This window comes from Ictalurus furcatus, chromosome 2, assembly GCF_023375685.1.
Source record: "Ictalurus furcatus strain D&B chromosome 2, Billie_1.0, whole genome shotgun sequence".
In the NCBI taxonomy this organism is placed as follows: domain Eukaryota; kingdom Metazoa; phylum Chordata; class Actinopteri; order Siluriformes; family Ictaluridae; genus Ictalurus; species Ictalurus furcatus.
In genome coordinates this window covers 38,612,958-38,632,055 of record NC_071256.1, presented here as the reverse complement: position 1 = coordinate 38,632,055, position 19,098 = coordinate 38,612,958, and the positions used below count along the sequence as shown (strand labels likewise).

The 19,098-nt window shown below is 40.5% G+C and overlaps 1 protein-coding gene across 1 annotated transcript; it reads left to right on the top strand.

Moving 5' to 3' along the window:
- The first annotated feature begins 2,103 nt into the window (after positions 1-2,103).
- ppp1caa (protein phosphatase 1, catalytic subunit, alpha isozyme a) lies at positions 2,104-17,389 on the top strand. Its single transcript, XM_053618880.1, has 7 exons — positions 2,104-2,608; positions 12,692-12,823; positions 13,583-13,813; positions 14,663-14,767; positions 15,881-16,104; positions 16,203-16,337; positions 17,091-17,389. Exons 1-7 carry the CDS (start codon positions 2,554-2,556, stop codon positions 17,202-17,204), a joined length of 996 nt encoding a protein of 331 aa, XP_053474855.1. The 5' UTR covers positions 2,104-2,553; the 3' UTR covers positions 17,205-17,389.
- The last annotated feature ends 1,709 nt before the right edge of the window (positions 17,390-19,098 follow it).

Sequence of the window (19,098 nt, the reverse complement as noted above, 5' to 3'; positions counted from 1 at the left end):
CCTCATGATCATTGAAATATTCTGTTTCTGGGTCCTGAGTTTTTAACGCACTGACCCGAATATATTCTCAATTATATATATATATATATATATATATATATATATATATATATATATATATATATATATATATATATATATAATTATTATTATTATTATTATTATTATTATTATTAAAAGGTAAAATAGAGGGGTAAAAAACAATCATTAGGAAAGATGCACTTGCAATCTTCCATACAGTTATAGTTTAATGTAAAGGTTTGTATCTTAGGAGAAAAATGAAAAATACCATTTCAGAAAAATGAACTGCGAGACATTTAGAGGGTTAGCTTTCACAGATGTTCTTTGTCAAGCAACAAAAAATTGTCAAATATGATATAAACACATGAATTATAAAAAAATAAACCCACCTGAATGATATCAGTTTATCTCTCTTTTTTTAAAAAAATGTGACTATTATCCAACTAATAACTATTTAACGTGTAATAATAACACTTTTATTCCGTGTTAATAAACATGTTAATTATGTGTGTTTTAAATCTAACAAAGGTACAAAAATTAAGTGCGGTGTTATGGACGGGTCAAACCACAAGATGGCGTCATTTACAACATTTAAAATGGTTGTAGCCCTGGCTGCTCATTTTATATGCAGGTTTCAAGAACTTTATTGGCATTAAATCGTTATGTCATTAAGCTTCCTTGTATAATGACGTTTTTAGTTTAGTGGTTCTCATGGATGCTGCCGTGGGAAATAAAAAAAGTAAGGATAATGTTAAAACCGAAACAAAAACAACGTTATAAAGTAGTCATGGTTATGTATTTGCATAATTCCACACTGTAAATTGAAGTATTTCTGCAATGTAGTGCAACATTAGATCACAATCACAATATGGTGCAAAAACAGGAAATATACACACAGTGGTTAAGTCAAACAGAATATATATAACAGTGTTGTTAAAGAAATGTGCAGTAAAATGATTCTTAGTCATATTTACATGACATGTCATGATTGCGTGCCCCTTAAGGCAATGTGTAAACAAAGTGTACCAGTGAGATAATTTATCATAATAATTTATTATGTTCTGTGTCTGAAAGGGAGAGGATCAAGCCGTGCTGGACTCTGACCATCCAGGAAACCATGAAGCCCAAGCCTAGCTATTTCCTCAATAAATGCAAAAACTTCCTCTATGGTTACAGGGCTTTTTGTGAACTTAGTAGATATATTTTATATGTTAATAGCAAAATTCGGCTTCCAACAAAACATAGCACTCAAATGATATCTTTAATATAAAGATCGAACCTTAATGTCACCGTAAATAATCATCCAGAGGTGATTCTCACACATCTGGAGAAGTGTAAACCTTCAGTAACTGGTTGCTGGAGATATATAATGTGTGCGTGTGTGTGTGTGTGTGTGTGTGTGTGTGTGTGTGTGTGTGTGTTCTTGTAATTTCTTGTAGTGTTATATATGATTATTTTCACAAACCTGCAGTGTGATAACTGTGTTTGAAAGAACTACTACCATTAAAAACAAGCAAACAAACAAATACAAGTTGTTATAGCATTACTTACACCAAAGAAAGAAAATATGGGAAATGCAAAAATAGTATAAATAGTAGTAAAGTAATATAATAATTTGTGTGTGTGTGTGTGTGTGTGTGTGTGTGTGTTGGGGGGGATAATAGGATTTAAATTCTAAATACACACATCCATAGTATACTTACATCGCCTGTATTTTTAGAAATAAAAATAAAAATGTCAAAATATAATATAAACATGAAAGAAAACATCGGCAGGTTTTGGTAACGTTAAAGCATAACTGACATTTTTATGAACCAGTGAGTTAAAGATCCGAAGATTCGATTCATTGCAGCGTATTGAAATGAATAATAAATGAATCGAATCAGCTAGAAGATTCATTTTGCACTATTTCAGTCATGCGTTGACGTCACATTTTCACAACCGGGACGTTGTGTTGAACCAGAGGATTGACGTCGGAACAGACCAATGAGCTCACAGAACCTCAGTTCAAACCTGACCCATGGACCAATCCGGTGCCGGATAGAGTTGAACGAACGCGCAGTGTTCCCGCCCTCCTTTAGCAGCACGGTCCTCTTTTTTTTAGTGCTGGTCGAGGACCGAAGGAGAGAGGGACCGTTTAAAAAAAAAAAAAAAAAGGGGGTAAAGACGGTCAGAATAATTGAAAGAAAAGCAGAGAGGCGGTGGAGCCAGAGCTAGTATTTTTGTACTATATAAACCCTTTTTGGTTTAACACTTATAATACGGGTATTTAATAAGCTAACGCGGTGTAGCTAAGCTAAATGTAAGCAGCTAGCCAAGGAAAGCTAAGCTAGCGGCTAACCAAAAAACGACGATATTTCGATAACGGTATCTTTCATTTTTTCTTCTTATTCTTTTTTAACGAATTGCCCGGTTGTTTTTTTTCTTGGGGCCTTATTGTTATTATTTTTATTATTATTTTTGGATCCTGACGGTTATTCGTGACTGAAATACCTGACGTGCTTGAATAAATCGAGAAAATATAAAAGTAAAATGGCGGAACCGGACAAATTAAATATCGACTCCATAATACAGCGTCTCCTGGAAGGTGAGCGAATTTGTCCACTTTTTTACGTCTGGTTTTGACGAAATGTTAAATATTTCACCTTTATAGCATGCAGTTTGACTACATGACGTGTTTTGGATCGGGATAAAGAGATTTAAATGATGGTTTTTGCGCTGAAAATCATGACATTGTGGTATCCTGTGTTGGTGAACGGAGCTCGAGACTGGCTGGTAAATTTCCTTCCTGATCGAAATGAAATGCTTTTAAATGTGATTTTTTTAAAGTTCTGTGTGTGGAATTACATTTTCCCGAAACGTAATAGTTATTATTCATTTAAAAGAAAGAAAAGGTAATAAGACACTATTTAAGTCGTGGATGTGGATCACAAGTCAGATGACGAATGTGCTGATGTGAACATGCAGTAATGCCCAGCTCAGCGTTAAAACTCTGCAAAAAAAACTTCATTTCTTTCTTAAATTTGTACATTTTTGCATTTAGTTCCTGCTCGTTTTAATCTTCCTGGAACCCAAACCCATTTTGACCTTTTCTGAGTGAGAATAAATCTCTATTTTACCCCGGGAAAAGGTTTAAATCTGCTAACAAATTCCCACCAGAGAGATGAGAAGAAAAAGATATTAATCAGATTTCTTTCTTTTTTTATTTAAAGTTTTGCACTGAATCCTAAATGCTTGCAAATGTAGCTAATAAATAAATAAAGCCTATAGCTACCGGTTTAATTAAAGTGATCACAATTGCTTTATATATATATATAGTGTGTGTGTGTGTGTGTGTGTGTGTGTGTATGTAAAGTTTTTTTTTCAAAATAGCTAAATATTCATAAGTAGTGTTGTTAAAAATGCATAACGGAAATGAAGTGCGAATTATATTTTGTGGGCGGAGTCGGAAACAATAAATAAAACCCGGTCACGAACGCCCATTTGCGTTCCTTGTAAAACTAAAAAAATGCACAGGACGATATGTCATTGCAATAACGATATAGATATAAATAACGTTCATCGTTACACGCGTCGGAACAGCGTATTATTGTTATCGGAGAAGCGCGTTTTTGGCGCTCTGAACCTGGAGGCGGAGTCTCAGACCGACAAATCACGTGCCTGGGCTTTTCAGACACGCTTCGGTTCCGTCGGTCTTTACTCACGAGCCCGTATCGGATCGGTTTATCAGCAGGACGATGTAGTGGTAGTACGTGTTACACTAAAACTCCTGCAGGAGGAGAGAGTTTCTAGCTGGAATCCTGATTTTTGCGTCGTTAGATGTTTAAGGACGTGTCAGTGAAAAAAGTCGTTATTCATAGACAGGTAATATGGTTGATGATGATGTTTACGTGTCTGCTGTCGTTATAACGACTCCTTTAACCTGCCCGCGGGATCGCGGTCTTATTCTGTCTCCTCCTGAAAACACTTTCCCAGCTAGCGTGTGTAGTCGAGGTTTTCCAGTTTCGCGGTTCAGGAAGTGTTTGATATCTGATACGTTTCTGACGCGAGCGCTACGAAGTGTTTTTTTTCCTGACGTGAGGCGACACCTGCGTATAAATTCGCACATATCCGCGATTTACATGACATAAACACGGCAGGGCTGTAATTTTCTCCGAGGAGGACAGAGAAGAACAGCGGCACGGCCGATCCGGAGGGAAATAAAATCACAGAGGTGCTGCTGCAAAACAGGACGTTACCCCAGAGCCCCGTGCACACACCAAGTATTTGGTGAATTTCTTTCTTTGTTTCTTTAAAAAATATATTAGTGCAGGATGGAAAATAGTTTGCGTGAAGACCTGCAGGTGAGATTCGGATTTTGGTCTGATTTCTCCCTGATTGTGTTTTAATTTGCAGAAACATCGGACAAAAGCATCTCAAACTCGCTGAGATTTATTTGTTTGTTCCCCCCCTATTCTGTTTACTACTTTCTTTGGATACGGTTAAAACACTTTATTTTTCTCATAACTGAGACACTAGCACAAACGAGGGCGTGGCTATGTAAATTAGATGCTCGTGATTATATCTCGAGGTGTCTCTTATGCGTATGACGTAAATAATGGGCTCATGGGCGGGGCTTGTCGCAATCTGATTCATCTTTGGAGATCGAATCATCGCGTGTCAGCTTTATGATCCTGACCGGTTCTTGCGTCGTTCCTCGCAGGTTTGATGAATAAATAAATTTAAAATAACGCCATCCAGAGCGCACGCTTCCTCCTTTCTGCATTATCAGTCGCTCTTTAGGGCTTTTTTTCTTCTTTCCTTCAAGCTGGAACAGGCTGATGGAGGTTTTTTTTTTGGTGTGATTTGATGATATCATTTTGCAGTTTCACTTTGACAGAAAGGATTTAAATCGAAAAAAAAAACCATGGTAGGTTTAACAAGCGGGAACTCGTTACACTCGTCCGCGTCCTTTCCCTGAAATGAGAGACCCGTCGTGCGCAGAGAATATTGCGTGACCGAAATCTGCCGTGACGTGCGCAGTCGGGTATCAGGACGGCAATCGTCAACAGACGCCGCTCACTCACCCGGGGATAGAAAACTAGAGTGATGCGGCTTTAAACGGCGAGCGAAAAGGACGTTTAAAACCGCCGGGAAATCTCAGTGTGTGGTGATCGTACCTAGCGTTTCTTTCGTACAGCGTGTAGCGCGCAAACCTTTTATCCATCTTCTTACCGGCCAAATAATTGCCGTCTGCGATCAGATAATCCGACAGCGCAGTTTACTTTCCTCACTGTGACTCGTTTTTGGAGTAAATGTGAATTACCGGTGTTTACGTTTAGGGGAGAAAAACTACACCTGGACACGTGATTGTTTTTATTCCTACGTCAACACGTCCTGAAGTGTTCTATTCCTTTTATACCGCAGCAGTTCCCTAACGATTGCAATCTATTGTTTATTAAAGAACGACACGTGGTACTTTTTATCCGTTTACGATTGCACAACTTCGGTGTTCCCTCTCTTCTCTCTCTCTCTTGCTCTCTATATATAAAAAAATAAAGTGCAGCTTGTCATGTTATCGAGAAACTACAAAAAAACCGTGAACTCCTGACGTCCTGAAGATCTGTTTATAAATTGGGGTGTCCATCATCAGCCTGATCATATATAAATTCGTTAATAGCAATGTGCAGATTACGCTTTTTGCATACGTGTATATTTTGGACACGGATGTTCTGAGAAAATAAATTTTCTCCAGAAAAACAAAACCGAACACACAGTATCTCAGAAAAGTGAGTACACCCCTCACATTTGTGTAAATATTTGATGATATCTTTTCATGTGACAACACTGAAGAAATGTCACTTTGCTACAGTGTAAAGTAGTGAGTGTACAGCTTGTGTAACAGTGTAAATTTGCTGTTCCGTCAAAATAACTCAACACACAGACATTAATGTCTCAACCGCTGGCAACAAAAGTGAGTACTGTAGCTCCTTCCTTCGTCTCCTGCGACGTGACGATATAATATCAACGTTTTCATGCATTTTGGCTTTTATGGCTTTTTTTAACAGACTTTTATGAAATATATCAACAGTATATTTTTAACGTTTTATTTAATAACACTGATAATTGTTGAGTGGTTGGTAGAGTGGTAGGTTGGAAGCAGCTGGTGGTAATTTGTTGCTAAAATTCCATACTGAATCTTTTAAAAAAAAAAAACAAAACATTGTTTTCTTCTAATTGAAAAATGTTCTTTTTAAACGTTTAAAGCGAAAACATTGTTTAATTTTCCAGACGTTAAGGAAAAGTATTACAGGGTTCGTACACGGTGCTTGAATTTGGCTTTTTGTTGGTTTTTGTAGCTTCCAAGCGTGACGGTAGCGCCTCGACTTTAACAATCGTGTCTCTTTTCCAGTAAAGAGTTCGTTTTCAAACGTGTAGCCATGTACCGGACAGTTACTTTTTATTTTTTATTTTTATCCAGTTGTAAAAGTGCACTTGTTAGTAACGTGTAGTGTAGTTAGCTATTTAAAAAAAAATGCGTAGCTCAAATTTAGCTTAAGGAGAGACACGGCAGGCAAAAAAGGCATTTTTGTGTATACTGGTCAACTTAGCGCTATATTTCGGTATATTTATCTTCTATAACGTGTCTTATTTAACACAGTTACCATAAAAATTATGCTAGGTCACAATGAAATATTTATTTTTAGGCGTTTGGTGTGTTTACGTCCGTCAGTTTCACCAGAACTTTGTCCTAGGTTAGCGTTTTTCAGCCAGGTGTACCGCCGTGATCTCCAAGTGTTTTGGTGTTGATGGAAAGCTCATTTTCTCTAACGTCATCATAACTGGTCTAAATAAACACGGTGACTTCCATTACAGAGTTTGCTAATGGTGAGAAACTACAGGCCGAGCTAAACCAGGAGACAGAATCTCATTGGCTATGGAAGTTTTTATATTTCATTTCTGCCGATGTGATTCGCCGAAACGAGTCACGTGACGTGCTCGGCTAGCTTACGACGGAGACGTCGATACATTAAAAATAGAAATCCCATGCGAAAAGCATAAAAAAAACCCCCCAGACATAGGCAGCTATCTATAGGTCGAATAAGTAATGAAAGTACAGAAGATAAGTGTTAAATATATGCGATGGATGTGGATTTCTCCTCTATCTGGCCTCCTCATCATGTCTCTGTGTATACGTTAATATAATTCACACAAAGAAGTCATATACGCTTTATATATATATATATATGTGTGTGTGTGTGTGTGTGTGTGTGTATGTATATACATATACACACACACAGCATTATGTATTTAAAAACAGTGTGACAATCAAGTTTTAATCCATGTGCCTTTCTACATTATTTTGAGATATTGTATATGGGGGGAAACGAGATCCAGAATCTGAACTGTAATGTTGTTAAAATGGAAATAAAGATTTTTAAAATTGAACTGTTTTGAATATCCAGATTTTCGGTAGTTACATGTATGTAAATGAGCGCATATTTAACGAGCGTCTTATTTGCATGTCTAAACACATTTTTTTTTCAGGAAATAGTTGTTGTAGTGTGTGTGTGTGTGTGTGTGTGTGTGTGTGTGTGTGATGTATTGGTAAAGTTTCCTGATAATATCTTCACATTAAAAATTTCTCACCTGTTCACCTGCAGTGTCTCGCCTTAACTACTTCAAACTATGAGTAGCTTTTAGCGTGAAGAGTCAAAGTGTATTCCCCACAATGTCTTTAATGTGTGTGTGTGTGTGTGTGTGTGTGCGTTTCCATTTAAAGTTGTTGGTATATCGACGTTACAGTGAAGACGAAGTGATGTCTGGGGAAACGCAAACTCAGTCCAGCGTTATTTGATTCCCATTTTATTTTTTTGGGTTTTAAAAGAAGAAAGCGAACGTGTTTGACATGTCTTATATCGTACTTGACGAGAAAAGAGTCCTGGAATTTTATTAAGAAGCGTCCATACAAACCTTGGTGTTGTGATTTTTTTTTTTCTGTTTTGATGGTAGTTTGTTCGAGCAAAAAGTTTATATTGCGTATCGTAGAAATGTCGTGATACGACCTTATTAAACAATCTAGTAAAAACAACTTTATTTATTAGAAAATCATTAACTCATCAACTCGGACCTTCCTTTCAGTAAGAGAAAGCTCTACGGCAAAAAAAAAGGATGTTCAATGTAAATAGCGTTCAGAAAACTGACTGGGTGTGTGGAATTTATCTTTACGGTTAAAGGAGTCCCTAGCTCCGAAAATGTTTGGGGACTCCTGCGTAAACCGTCGGCGTGAACGAATACGTGAGCGATGATTGGGGGGGGGGGGGACCGCGAAAACGAAATGTCGGACTAAGCAGGAAAAGAGCCGTGGCGCCAGAACAGCCACGATGAGTTCCAGCTTCCTGTCTTGTTATTATACGGCGTAAAGCACACACTTTGTGTCGTCTGCGTTTACATTTTCCTCTTTTCTTTTTCCTCTAAGCCACGAACAACTCGAAACATTTAGAGCGTCATTTCTCCAGGTAGAACCTCGTTACTAACGATTACACGGCCGTGCTATGGAAGAGATCGTCTGTACGAGCGAATCTCCGGATCTCGCAGATTAACGACCTGAATATAACAGTGTCCTATCGATACGATAAAACACGATGAACGTCCTTAAATGACTACAACAATAAATGACTTTAAAATGACAGAAAAGGGTCGAAAATATTATTTAAAAATAACAAAGTTAATTCTATTAGCAAATTTTGAACAATGCGTGGAGTTGTAAAGGTTCATTAGTAAATTTATAGGGTTTATGACCATTTTTAAATAAACGTTATCCTGAAATCCCAGGAAAGTGTATCGTGATGTAATTTATTACGATATAGACGTGTATATCGAGTTTTACGACGTTTGCTTTTCGTGTGAAATGATGACGCTGTGTGTTAAATCGGGGATCGGATCAGCGATGAGGCGTTTGCGTTCACACGGCGAGTCCAGTACACGCACCCGAGCTTTACAGTAACGAGCCTCTTCGTAACGTCTCTGTACATGTCTAAGGATGAGCTGAAACCGAGAACTAATCACAGGTAGGAACTATGGAAGCACACTTGGACGTTTGGATTTGTAGCTTCTTTACAACGCCGTACCTAATTTGCATAGAATTGCGAACGTTTTGGTTGAAAAGCGGCTGAAAGCGCAGCTCCGTTTGGAAAATGAACGCCGCCGTGAACGCGGGGTTAATAACACACTTCCATTGCTGAAACGATTTTAAGTCAAACATTTACCTTCGGCAGTATTCCTAATTACGAAACTATTAAACCTGCCTGGTGAAGCGATGTCCTACGTTAACACCACCCAGACGCACAGATTTTTCTACAAACGTTTCTGTTGAATGCGTGTCAGGGGTGGGGCTTAGCTAGGGACATGTAGTGACTTTTGAGCGTACGGTGCTGTGGATTGAGCGCTTGTAAACGTATCCGTGAGCACAGTTCAGTTCTGCGAGCACAGAGCACACAGACACGCCCACTTCACCTCGCTCATTGGCCAAAAGTCGTATGTGATTTAGTATTTTTTTGCATACGCACGACTACAGTTCGTAACTCCAGCGTGATCCGCTGACTACGGGCGGTGTTTTTTGTTCTTCTCCATTTAAATGACGTAATTATGATTTCACGCTTCTGAGTCACGACAAACACGGCGTTTGTGTTTAAAACGCACATCGCTGTTATTATTGCTGCGTGCGTGTGTGTAGTCGCTGTTTATCACAGGACTTTAAGGACAGTTTGCGCCAGCAGCGCAGAAATTAAACAAGTCCGATAACAGCCGTATTTATATCCCCTTATGTAATCTGACCCTTCTCCCCCACCCCCCCCTTCACTGAGCTGCTTCCTCTTCTCAAACATACACACACTCTGTTTTCAGGTTTGGAGGTATTTCCTCGGTCACACCTGATCAGGTTTCAGATCTTTCGAAGAATATCAAGTCATTCAGGATTTGTGTGTGTGTGTTGAAATGGTGCCAATCGACCGACTGACTTTTGATGGCAAAGATATTTTCGTAAAAGTAATTTTAGAGATTTTAAAAGCCTTAAAAAAAATAGTCAATAAAAGTTATTTATATTTGTATAATATGCAATTTACAAAACATTTTTTAACGTGAGTAAATTAATTCCTGGGTGTTCACCATAATCCCTTCCATGCATCAATAATTTTATTTAAAAACACATCCATACGCTTTAGGTGTTTGTTACTTAAACTGGTTGTTGTTATTGTTACTATTATTATTATGACTTATGACACTATTTATACACATGCTAAAATATAAATATCCAGACTTCCTTTATTTAAAAAAAAGGGGGGGGGGGGCAGGGGATTTATTGGAACGGGGAAGTGACTCTCTGAGATGGAAAGGTGGTTTAAGATGGGAGGAGGAAAGTGGGTGGGGGTTTATGCAAAGTGGGTGTGGCTCGGTGTTTAAAGTCGACGACTGGAGGTTTACGAGCTCGGGGTGTAATGGGGTGCTTGAACCCTGACTTCTAAAATAAACAGCATGGAATCAAACGACGCAACAGACAGGTAGAAAGTGCGGCCCGTGAAAACAAGTCGGCACGCGGTTATGTAAGATTCTTATTTCCGACACGCCGAAAGCTCTTAATTGGATTCGGAGGCTGTCGTGAGAACATCCGTGCAGGTACCGCCTTTATAGCAGGGCGCAGCCGAACGCTGGAATCTGATTGGTCGGAAGGTGTGGAAGCGGCTCCGGCTGTAACACGCACAGTGTGTGAGCGTATTTTCCTGTACGTGTTTCAGAACTGGGTATTTATGATATAGAAACACACACACGCGAAGCGATGTGTTCTATGTTCTAGCTTCCTGTAAGCCTCGGCTTGCGTAACGGCGCAGAACTCTGAGTCACGTTACAGCTTCTATTCTCGCCTCGTGAGGATTTGTGTTTAAACCCCAAAGCGCTCGCCTCTGATTCACCACAGCTCACTGCGTATATCACAGGAGCATGAGTGGAGTGGGCAGCTGGCTGTGTTAACCTGTATCTGACCCACAAACACACACACACACACGTTTCTATTCTAGGGTTGTGATGTTTTTCCTGCGAAGGCATCAGACGCCGTTTTACCGCATCGCCCCAGATAAACCGCCTCGAATCCGAGCTGAAGATCTGTGTTGTGTTTGAACTGACATTGTGTTTGGACAGACTTCCTGCCTTTGCATCTGGGGTGTGTGTGTGTTTGCAAAGTAAATGCCGGACTTGTTTAGTCGCTCGGCCTTGTTTAAATGCGCTGTGGTGAATTATTGATTTGTGTAAAGAGCTCAGTTGTGTGTGATCAGGGAGAAGTGTGTGTGTGTGTAACGGACTTCATGCGCATATTCAGATAAGCATAATTACCTGATCTTTTATTAAAGTGTCGTACTGCAGTTGTTTATTCAGAGGAGATGTTATTCTTTGGAGTCTGATTGGTCAGAAGGTGTTGAGTAATTGTCAGGTTTATATTATAATGAGCTTGTAGGCCTGCGTGCGGCGACGGAGGTAAATTTATTAGAGCTTAAAGATAAAGATACACGCCTCCTGTTTTCAGTTCTCATGGCCACGGCAGTGACGTCTGAATGAGCGTCAGGTGCGAGAGGAGAATGTGACCCTAATAGTTAGGTGTGTTACGCTTTGAAAATTTCATGGTATGATTGATAACCTAGTGGATATTTTTCACCACCGATCTGCAGCCTTTTATTTTTAACCTAATTGTAAATAAAATAAACATTGGTTGCAAAAATAAAGATACAGCATGTAAGGAATAAAACACTTCAGTTTTCCGAGTTAATTTTCACCCTGAAGTTGGTTATTTTCCCATAACGGCTCGTCCCCGAGTGTGTTATTCCTCTTCCACGCCAACTTACTAACAGTTCAAACTTTATTTTTTATTAATTTTTTAAAAAAAAAACAACTCCTCGTGCTTTGTATCAGTTTACAGTTACATCTAACGTTCTGTGAAACAACAGAGTTCCTGTTCTCGCTTACGTTATAGCAGTCGTTCCCTCACCAGCCTGTCTGTCTGTCTGTCTGTCTGTCTGTCTCTTTTCAAAGTTAAGACAACTCTCTCACATACAGACATCTTGGTTACAGCTTTACTTCTTATTGTTACAAAGCTCTGACACTGGAGACTCCTTCCATAAACGTGACAAAAAAACTGAGCTGAGAAAGAATGAGCTGTTGTTATGGAAACGATGATATATTTGTATGATTTGGGAATTGAACAGCACTCGGGTGCGAGTGTGATAGTGTTCTGTATAAATTTATTCTTTCTAATTTATTTTTTAATTATTCCTCCTCTCTCCCCCTCTCTGCCTGTGTCTTTCTGTCTGTGTCTCTTTCTCTCCCCGCCTGTCTCTCTCTCTCTGTGTCCCTCTCTCTGTGTCTCTTTCTCTCTCTCTCTCTCTGTGTCCCTTTCTCTCCCTGTCTGTCTGTCTCTGTCGGTGTCTTTCTCTCACTCTCTGTCTCTTTCTCTCACTCTGTCTCTCTCTCTCCCTCTCTCTCTCTCTCTCTCTCTCTCTCTCTCTCTCTGTGTCCCTCTCTCTGTGTCTCTTTCTCTCTCTCTCTCTCTCTCTCTCTGTGTCCCTTTCTCTCCCTGTCTGTCTGTCTCTGTCGGCGTCTTTCTCTCACTCTCTGTCTCTTTCTCTCTCTCTCTCTATGTGTGCAGTTAAGGGCTCGCGGCCTGGCAAGAACGTCCAGCTGACGGAGAACGAGATCCGCGGCCTCTGCCTCAAATCCCGGGAAATCTTCCTCAGCCAGCCCATCCTGCTGGAGCTGGAGGCACCACTGAAGATCTGTGGTGAGTGAAACCGAGAGGTCTGGGTTTTATCAGCCGGGCCGGGCCGAGTAAACACACCGAGCTTTTACAGCACGCCCCGATTAGTGCATTACTCAGACAGTAATAAAGCCACAAATAAGCGGCGCGGCGTGTGCTCTCCGTCGCGTTAGTAACGCCACTGCCTGGTTATAAACACTCCACAGATCAGGACGTGGATAACGCCGCGCCGCCATTTGGCTCTGTGATGGAAAAAACACAGCTGTGTAATCTCCGTCGCCGTGTGCGTTACCGCCGTCTCGTATTACGCCATGGATCAGGAATCCGTTTGTGAGGCGGCTCCGACTTTGTCTGTCTTTCTCCTTCTGTAGTCTCCATGATGCTCGTTCTCGCGCTCACGTTCTTAAATCACCGAATTCAATCTGTAGTCGAGTCTTTTCATGACAAGTCACGGCTCCAGTCCTCACACGCACAGACCAGTTTGAGGTGGAACGGGACGTTTCTATGGTAACAGTCAACGGGTTCATCCAGCGCTGTACGTTCACAAGTTGGACCGACAGCTTAGTCTACGCTCGTGTTACAATCTTCTTCTTTTTATTGATTTATTTTTAACTCCCCACCAAATTTAGCCCCACCCACCAATCTGCCCTATCATACGCCTATCATTTCCAACTTGGAAAAGTGAATCCCAACACATTCTTATAGTCCATGTCAGATCTTTAATCATCAGTAGAGTGGATGTTCTGAATCTCCGAGTGTGTGTGTGTGTGTGTGTGTGTGTAGGTGATGTTCACGGTCAGTACTACGACCTGCTCCGGCTCTTCGAGTATGGCGGTTTCCCTCCTGAGAGCAACTACCTGTTCCTGGGCGACTACGTGGACCGAGGGAAGCAGTCTCTGGAGACCATCTGCCTCCTGCTGGCCTACAAGGTCAAATACCCCGAGAACTTCTTCCTGCTGAGGGGCAACCACGAGTGCGCCTCCATCAACCGCATCTACGGCTTCTACGACGAGTGTAAGAGACAGGCTTACACACCTTCTTACACACACAAACGCGCTTAAATTATCTAACATACGCCGCAGTTTACTGTCTCAAAACGACTTCAAATAAACGTGAAAAAAACAATAATGCGTTTTTTTTCTTTCTTTTTTTTGTTTCCTGTTTTATTTCTTCTACTTATTTCTCTTCTTTCTTTCTTTGTCTTCATTTTTCCTTTTTTTTCTGTTCGTTTCAATAAAAATTTTTTCCTCTTATTTCCTTCCTTCGTATTTTTTTTATTTTTCTTTGTCTTTGGTTTTTCTTTTTCCGTGTTTGTCTTCCTCCCTTTCCTTCTCTCTTTTTTTCACGTTTTTTCCCTTTTCTTTCCTTCTTTCCTGGCTCTTTTTTGTTTTTCTTTTGTCTCTCTTTTCCCTTTTTTCTTTATATTTGTCTTCCTTCCTGTTTTTTCTGCCTTTTTTTTTTTCTTTTCTCTCTTCATTTTTTCCTTCTTTCTATGTTCTCTTTATCTCTCCTTTCTGTGTTTTTCCGTTTTCCTTTTAATCTTTTATTAAACCAAATGCAGGTGAAATTTTATTAGATGAAACAAACTAGTTTTTAATTTTTTAAACACCGTTTCCTCGGACACACGACGGTCACCTCTCTCCCGAGTTTTCCGGAGTCTGTCGGGTCGGAACGTTGGTATGACGTTTTTCCCGTATGACGTGACTGCAGTAAACGTGTCCTGTAATAACACACACTGAGTTTAATCATGATTTAAGTTCCAGAATAATATCAAAATCAACAAAGCAGCACGATAGAGGATGACTTATTTCCTAATCCAACACTGTACACTGTGTGTGTGTGCGTGTGTGTGCGTTTCCTCAGGTAAGAGACGGTATAACATCAAACTGTGGAAGACGTTCACAGACTGCTTCAACTGCTTACCCGTTGCCGCCATTGTAGACGAGAAGATCTTCTGTTGCCATGGAGGTGAGCTCTCAATGACTCGCGCTCGCTCTCTCGGTGACTTGCTCGCTCTCTCTCTCTCTCTCTGTGTCTCGACTCGTCTCGTCTCAGCAGTAACCGCTCGGCTTATTTTAGCGTCTTCATAACGCCTCCGCGATGAAATTTTCTCATCACGGCTCTTTTCTCCGACTTTATTATTAATGTTCAGCACCGTATACATAGCGCCTGACTCGGAAAATTACCCACAATCCCCAGCATTTCCACCACCGAGCGTGGCTCGGCTCCACTTCTCACTCTGGTACGGTGAGAGCCGAGCCTGGACGCGTGGGCGGAGCTAAAAATAGTGACGAGCACGGATTGGTCACCCGTTCGCACAGAATCGTGCTGATTAACAGATTAACATCGTGTTCACTGATCCGAGTAAAAAAAAATTTGACATTTACTTTTAAAATAACGTTTTGATGAACAAAATGAATTCTGTAAATAAAATTTATCAATGAATTTTTATAATAGCTACAAATTTTACAAAATTTGAAAGATATTTTTGTTGTTTAGTATAATTATTATAATCATTATAATTATTATTAAAATCAGTCTTCTATTTATGGCTAATCCCAAATTCCTCCCTTTTCACTATATTTGCGCCCTACGTAGTGTGTGACTTATTGAGGTTGTTTATTTGGTTATTTATTGACATGTTGAAACAGATAAAATTTGTTTATGGATATCGTGATGAATTATGTCACAACACTTTATCTGGGGTTGGCTTTATTTACTCACTTATTTAATTATTTATTTTTAGATAATCATGTTTTCTGGAAGCAGCCGATTTGATGTCAGACATTTTCTAATGTTTTGAAAATATAAGATTGTAGAATGTTTTTAAATAATTTAGACATTAAAGATTATACACTTTTTTTTTAGGCATTAAATAAATATATCATCAAACGAATTAGATTTTAAAAGATTTAGTTTTCACAACAATTTATTACCCTAGTGTGTGTCTCGCCTTTGTGTTGTCACGACCTAGGATTAAAGTATCGACACCCCTGGTTGTGTTTGGGCATGTGGCCAACAGTTAAATATTTTGTAGTGTGTTTGAGACGTGTGCCATGTCCCCCACCTCCACCCCCTTAGGTCTCTCTCCAGACCTGCAGTCTATGGAGCAGGTTCGGCGTGTGATGCGTCCCACGGACGTGCCGGATCAGGGCCTGCTGTGTGACCTGCTGTGGGCCGACCCGGATAAAGACGTGCTGGGATGGGGAGAGAACGACCGCGGAGTCTCCTTCACCTTCGGCGCAGACGTGGTGGCCAAATTCCTGCACAAACACGACATGGACCTCATATGCAGGGCGCATCAGGTGTGAGATTCGGTGCACGCTACTCTTCTTTCTCAATGTTTGTCTTTCCCTCGTTTCCTTGTTTTTCGTTATTAAATCCCCCTCTCCGTGCGGTGCAGGTGGTGGAGGACGGTTACGAGTTCTTCGCCAAGAGGCAGTTGGTCACGCTGTTCTCTGCGCCGAACTACTGCGGAGAGTTCGACAACGCCGGGGCCATGATGAGTGTGGACGAGACACTCATGTGCTCCTTCCAGGTCAGGAGAAACACACACACACACATCTTTCCTAATCTTTCTGCCCTTGTGCATGTTCTGGAGTAAAAATAAACACAGATAAAACCCTGATTAATGAGTTCAGTGTGAGAGAGTTTGGTTGTAGCTCTGAGGCTGATCAAGTGATTCAGAGTCGTTATGATAGAATACAATTCAGTCGCTTCAGTTTAGTGTGAATACAGAAAGAGGGAGGGAGGGGAAAAATGGACGGGGAGAGAGAGAGAGAGACGGGGTGGGACAGGGAGAGAGAGATAGATAGAGTCTGAAAGGGAAGGAGGGGGAAAAATGGACGGGGAGAGAGGGAGATAGGGAGATAGAGAGACCGGGCGGGGGGGCATGGAGAGAGAGATGGATAAAGAGTCTGAGAGGGAGGGGGAGAAACCAGGACAGAGAGAAAGATGGATAGATGGACTGAGAGGGAGGGACAAAGAGAGAGAGACGGGGGAACATGGATAGATAGAGAGAGACAGGAAGAGAGACGCCAAGGGACAGATGTGCAGAGAGAGAGAGACAGATACATACAGGTAGAAAGAGAGACAGACATGTGGAATATGTTAGAAGAGGACACTGTACACTGCTGATGCAATTAAATATCTGTAATGGTGATGAGTGAGAGACAGATTTTCATTTCTCTCTGTTTATGATTAGCATCACTCACTTTTCTCTCTCTTCTCATTTCTCTCCCTCTCTCTCTCTCTCTCTCTCTCTCTCTCTCTCTGTCTGTCTCTGGGTCAGATCCTGAAACCGGCCGATAAGAAGCTGTACTCGTACGGAGGAGGAGGTGTGGGCTCAGGGCGTCCGGTCACTCCACCTCGCAACTCAGCCAAGGGGGGGAAAGCCAAGAAATAGCACTCGCTACGCTGGACCCCCCTTCCTCCCCCCCTCTCTATCTCTCTCTCTCTCTCTCTCTCTCTCTCTCTCTCTCTCTGTCTCTCTGTCTGTCCATCCACCCTATACCCCCTCCAACCTTAAAAAAATACCCCCGTCTCTACCTACCTCCCTGCTGCTTCCCTCTCTCTCTCTCTCTCTCTCTCTCTCAAAAAACACATACAGAGTACCCAGGGTTCTCCTCCTTCTTCTCTCTCGCTCTCTTTTTAAAAAAATTTCTTTTTGTTTCTCATTGACGCAGTGCGAGTGTTTGTGAGTAAGCGTGACGTTTTTTGTTCCACTTTTGTCTTTCCTTCTCTCTGGAGAGACTTTTCCAGGCCCTGGCCTCGTACTGTTTTTTTTTTTTCTTCTCCTTTTCTTTTCCAACGCTGATCACATCGCTGCTGTCGCTGCACTTCCTGTTTCAGAGCCAGTCTGATTATAAACTGTAATACACACACACACACACACACACACACACAGAGCCCCCTACTCTGGGAGAATAGCTGATGATGATGATTAATATTATGACGCGCAGGGAGCCGGCGATGCGGATGTGCAGCGTGAGAGGACGACAACTCGCCACAGGTGCAGAATTTCCATTTAGATTTCAGACGCATTCGAGAAACAATCATGTTCACTTTTTTTTCTTTTTTTAAAAAAAAACTTTCTATTTTTTTCCTCTTTCCTTATTTCTGTTATTTGGTTATTTGTAGAATCATGAAGAAAAGCTTTGAACGCTTATTTTCACGCTTATTTTGTGTTCTTTGTTCTTTTTTTGTAGTCTCTTTTTTGAGAATCAATTATCAATAAAGAGAACTGTTTATTTAAAAAAAAAAAAAAAAAAAAAATCCACTCTGGTGTGTGATGTTTTCCACAAAAAAGAAATACTCAATAAATCACCTGTACAGGTAAATGCAGCTAGTTTGGAATGTTAATGCTGTGGATCTAGCTTAGGAGTTTCTACTTACCTTGATAATTATAAAGTTGTAAATTAAGCAGTTAGTTAAGATGTTTTTATTAATAAATCTAGTTTATCTTTGTTACCTGTGAGAAGTGAGTTTGCAGACCACACCGCCCCCTGCCGTCTGCTGTGTGCTCTGGTTTCATTTAAAAGCCTCTTCAAACGAGTGAATGGGAATTCCAGCTCTTTCATTGAATCACTTCAATTGAGTCGACTCAGCAGTTAGAGTCGACTCTTCCAAGGCTCCTAAACGGCTCCCTTGACTGTGCGTTTTCAATAAACCGGAAATAGTTTACGATATTTACGACACCGGTGATTGATCTGCTCTTAGACATACACAGGCGCCGCTTGGGCCCGTTGCTGTGATAGGTCCACATGTCCACCGGATTGATCCGGGAAACACTGCCTATAAACAAATACACGTAAACGGGGGAGCTGTGGTTTTTCTGCATAAAAAGCACAATAATTTACATTTCTCAAACGATTTCAATGGTTTATGATTTATGTGGAGTTCAAAAAAGTTCTGTCTCCAGTTACATACAATCTTGATATTTAGACTTGGAAAATGATTCCTTGTCATCAGGAATTGTGAAAACTCACACTTGTTAAGCGTAGACTTGGTTTATTTTTCTTGGTTAATAAATGCTGAGATTTCTCTAAAGTAATATAATGTAATGTCCATGAAATGTGCATAAAGTTTTCTTCATTGTGGAAACAGATTTTCTGTCTTCGACCCCATCTTTAGTTTTTCTTCTCCAGTTCAGAATTCTGTTAACAAAACTCGTTAATTTTTAAATACTGAAGAAAAAATAGCTCAATAGTGCATGTTTAAGTAATAATTGACCATTGTTGTACGAAAATGGAACAAAATCAGCAAAGACAAACCAAAAAGTGAGACACGGGCATCAGTCT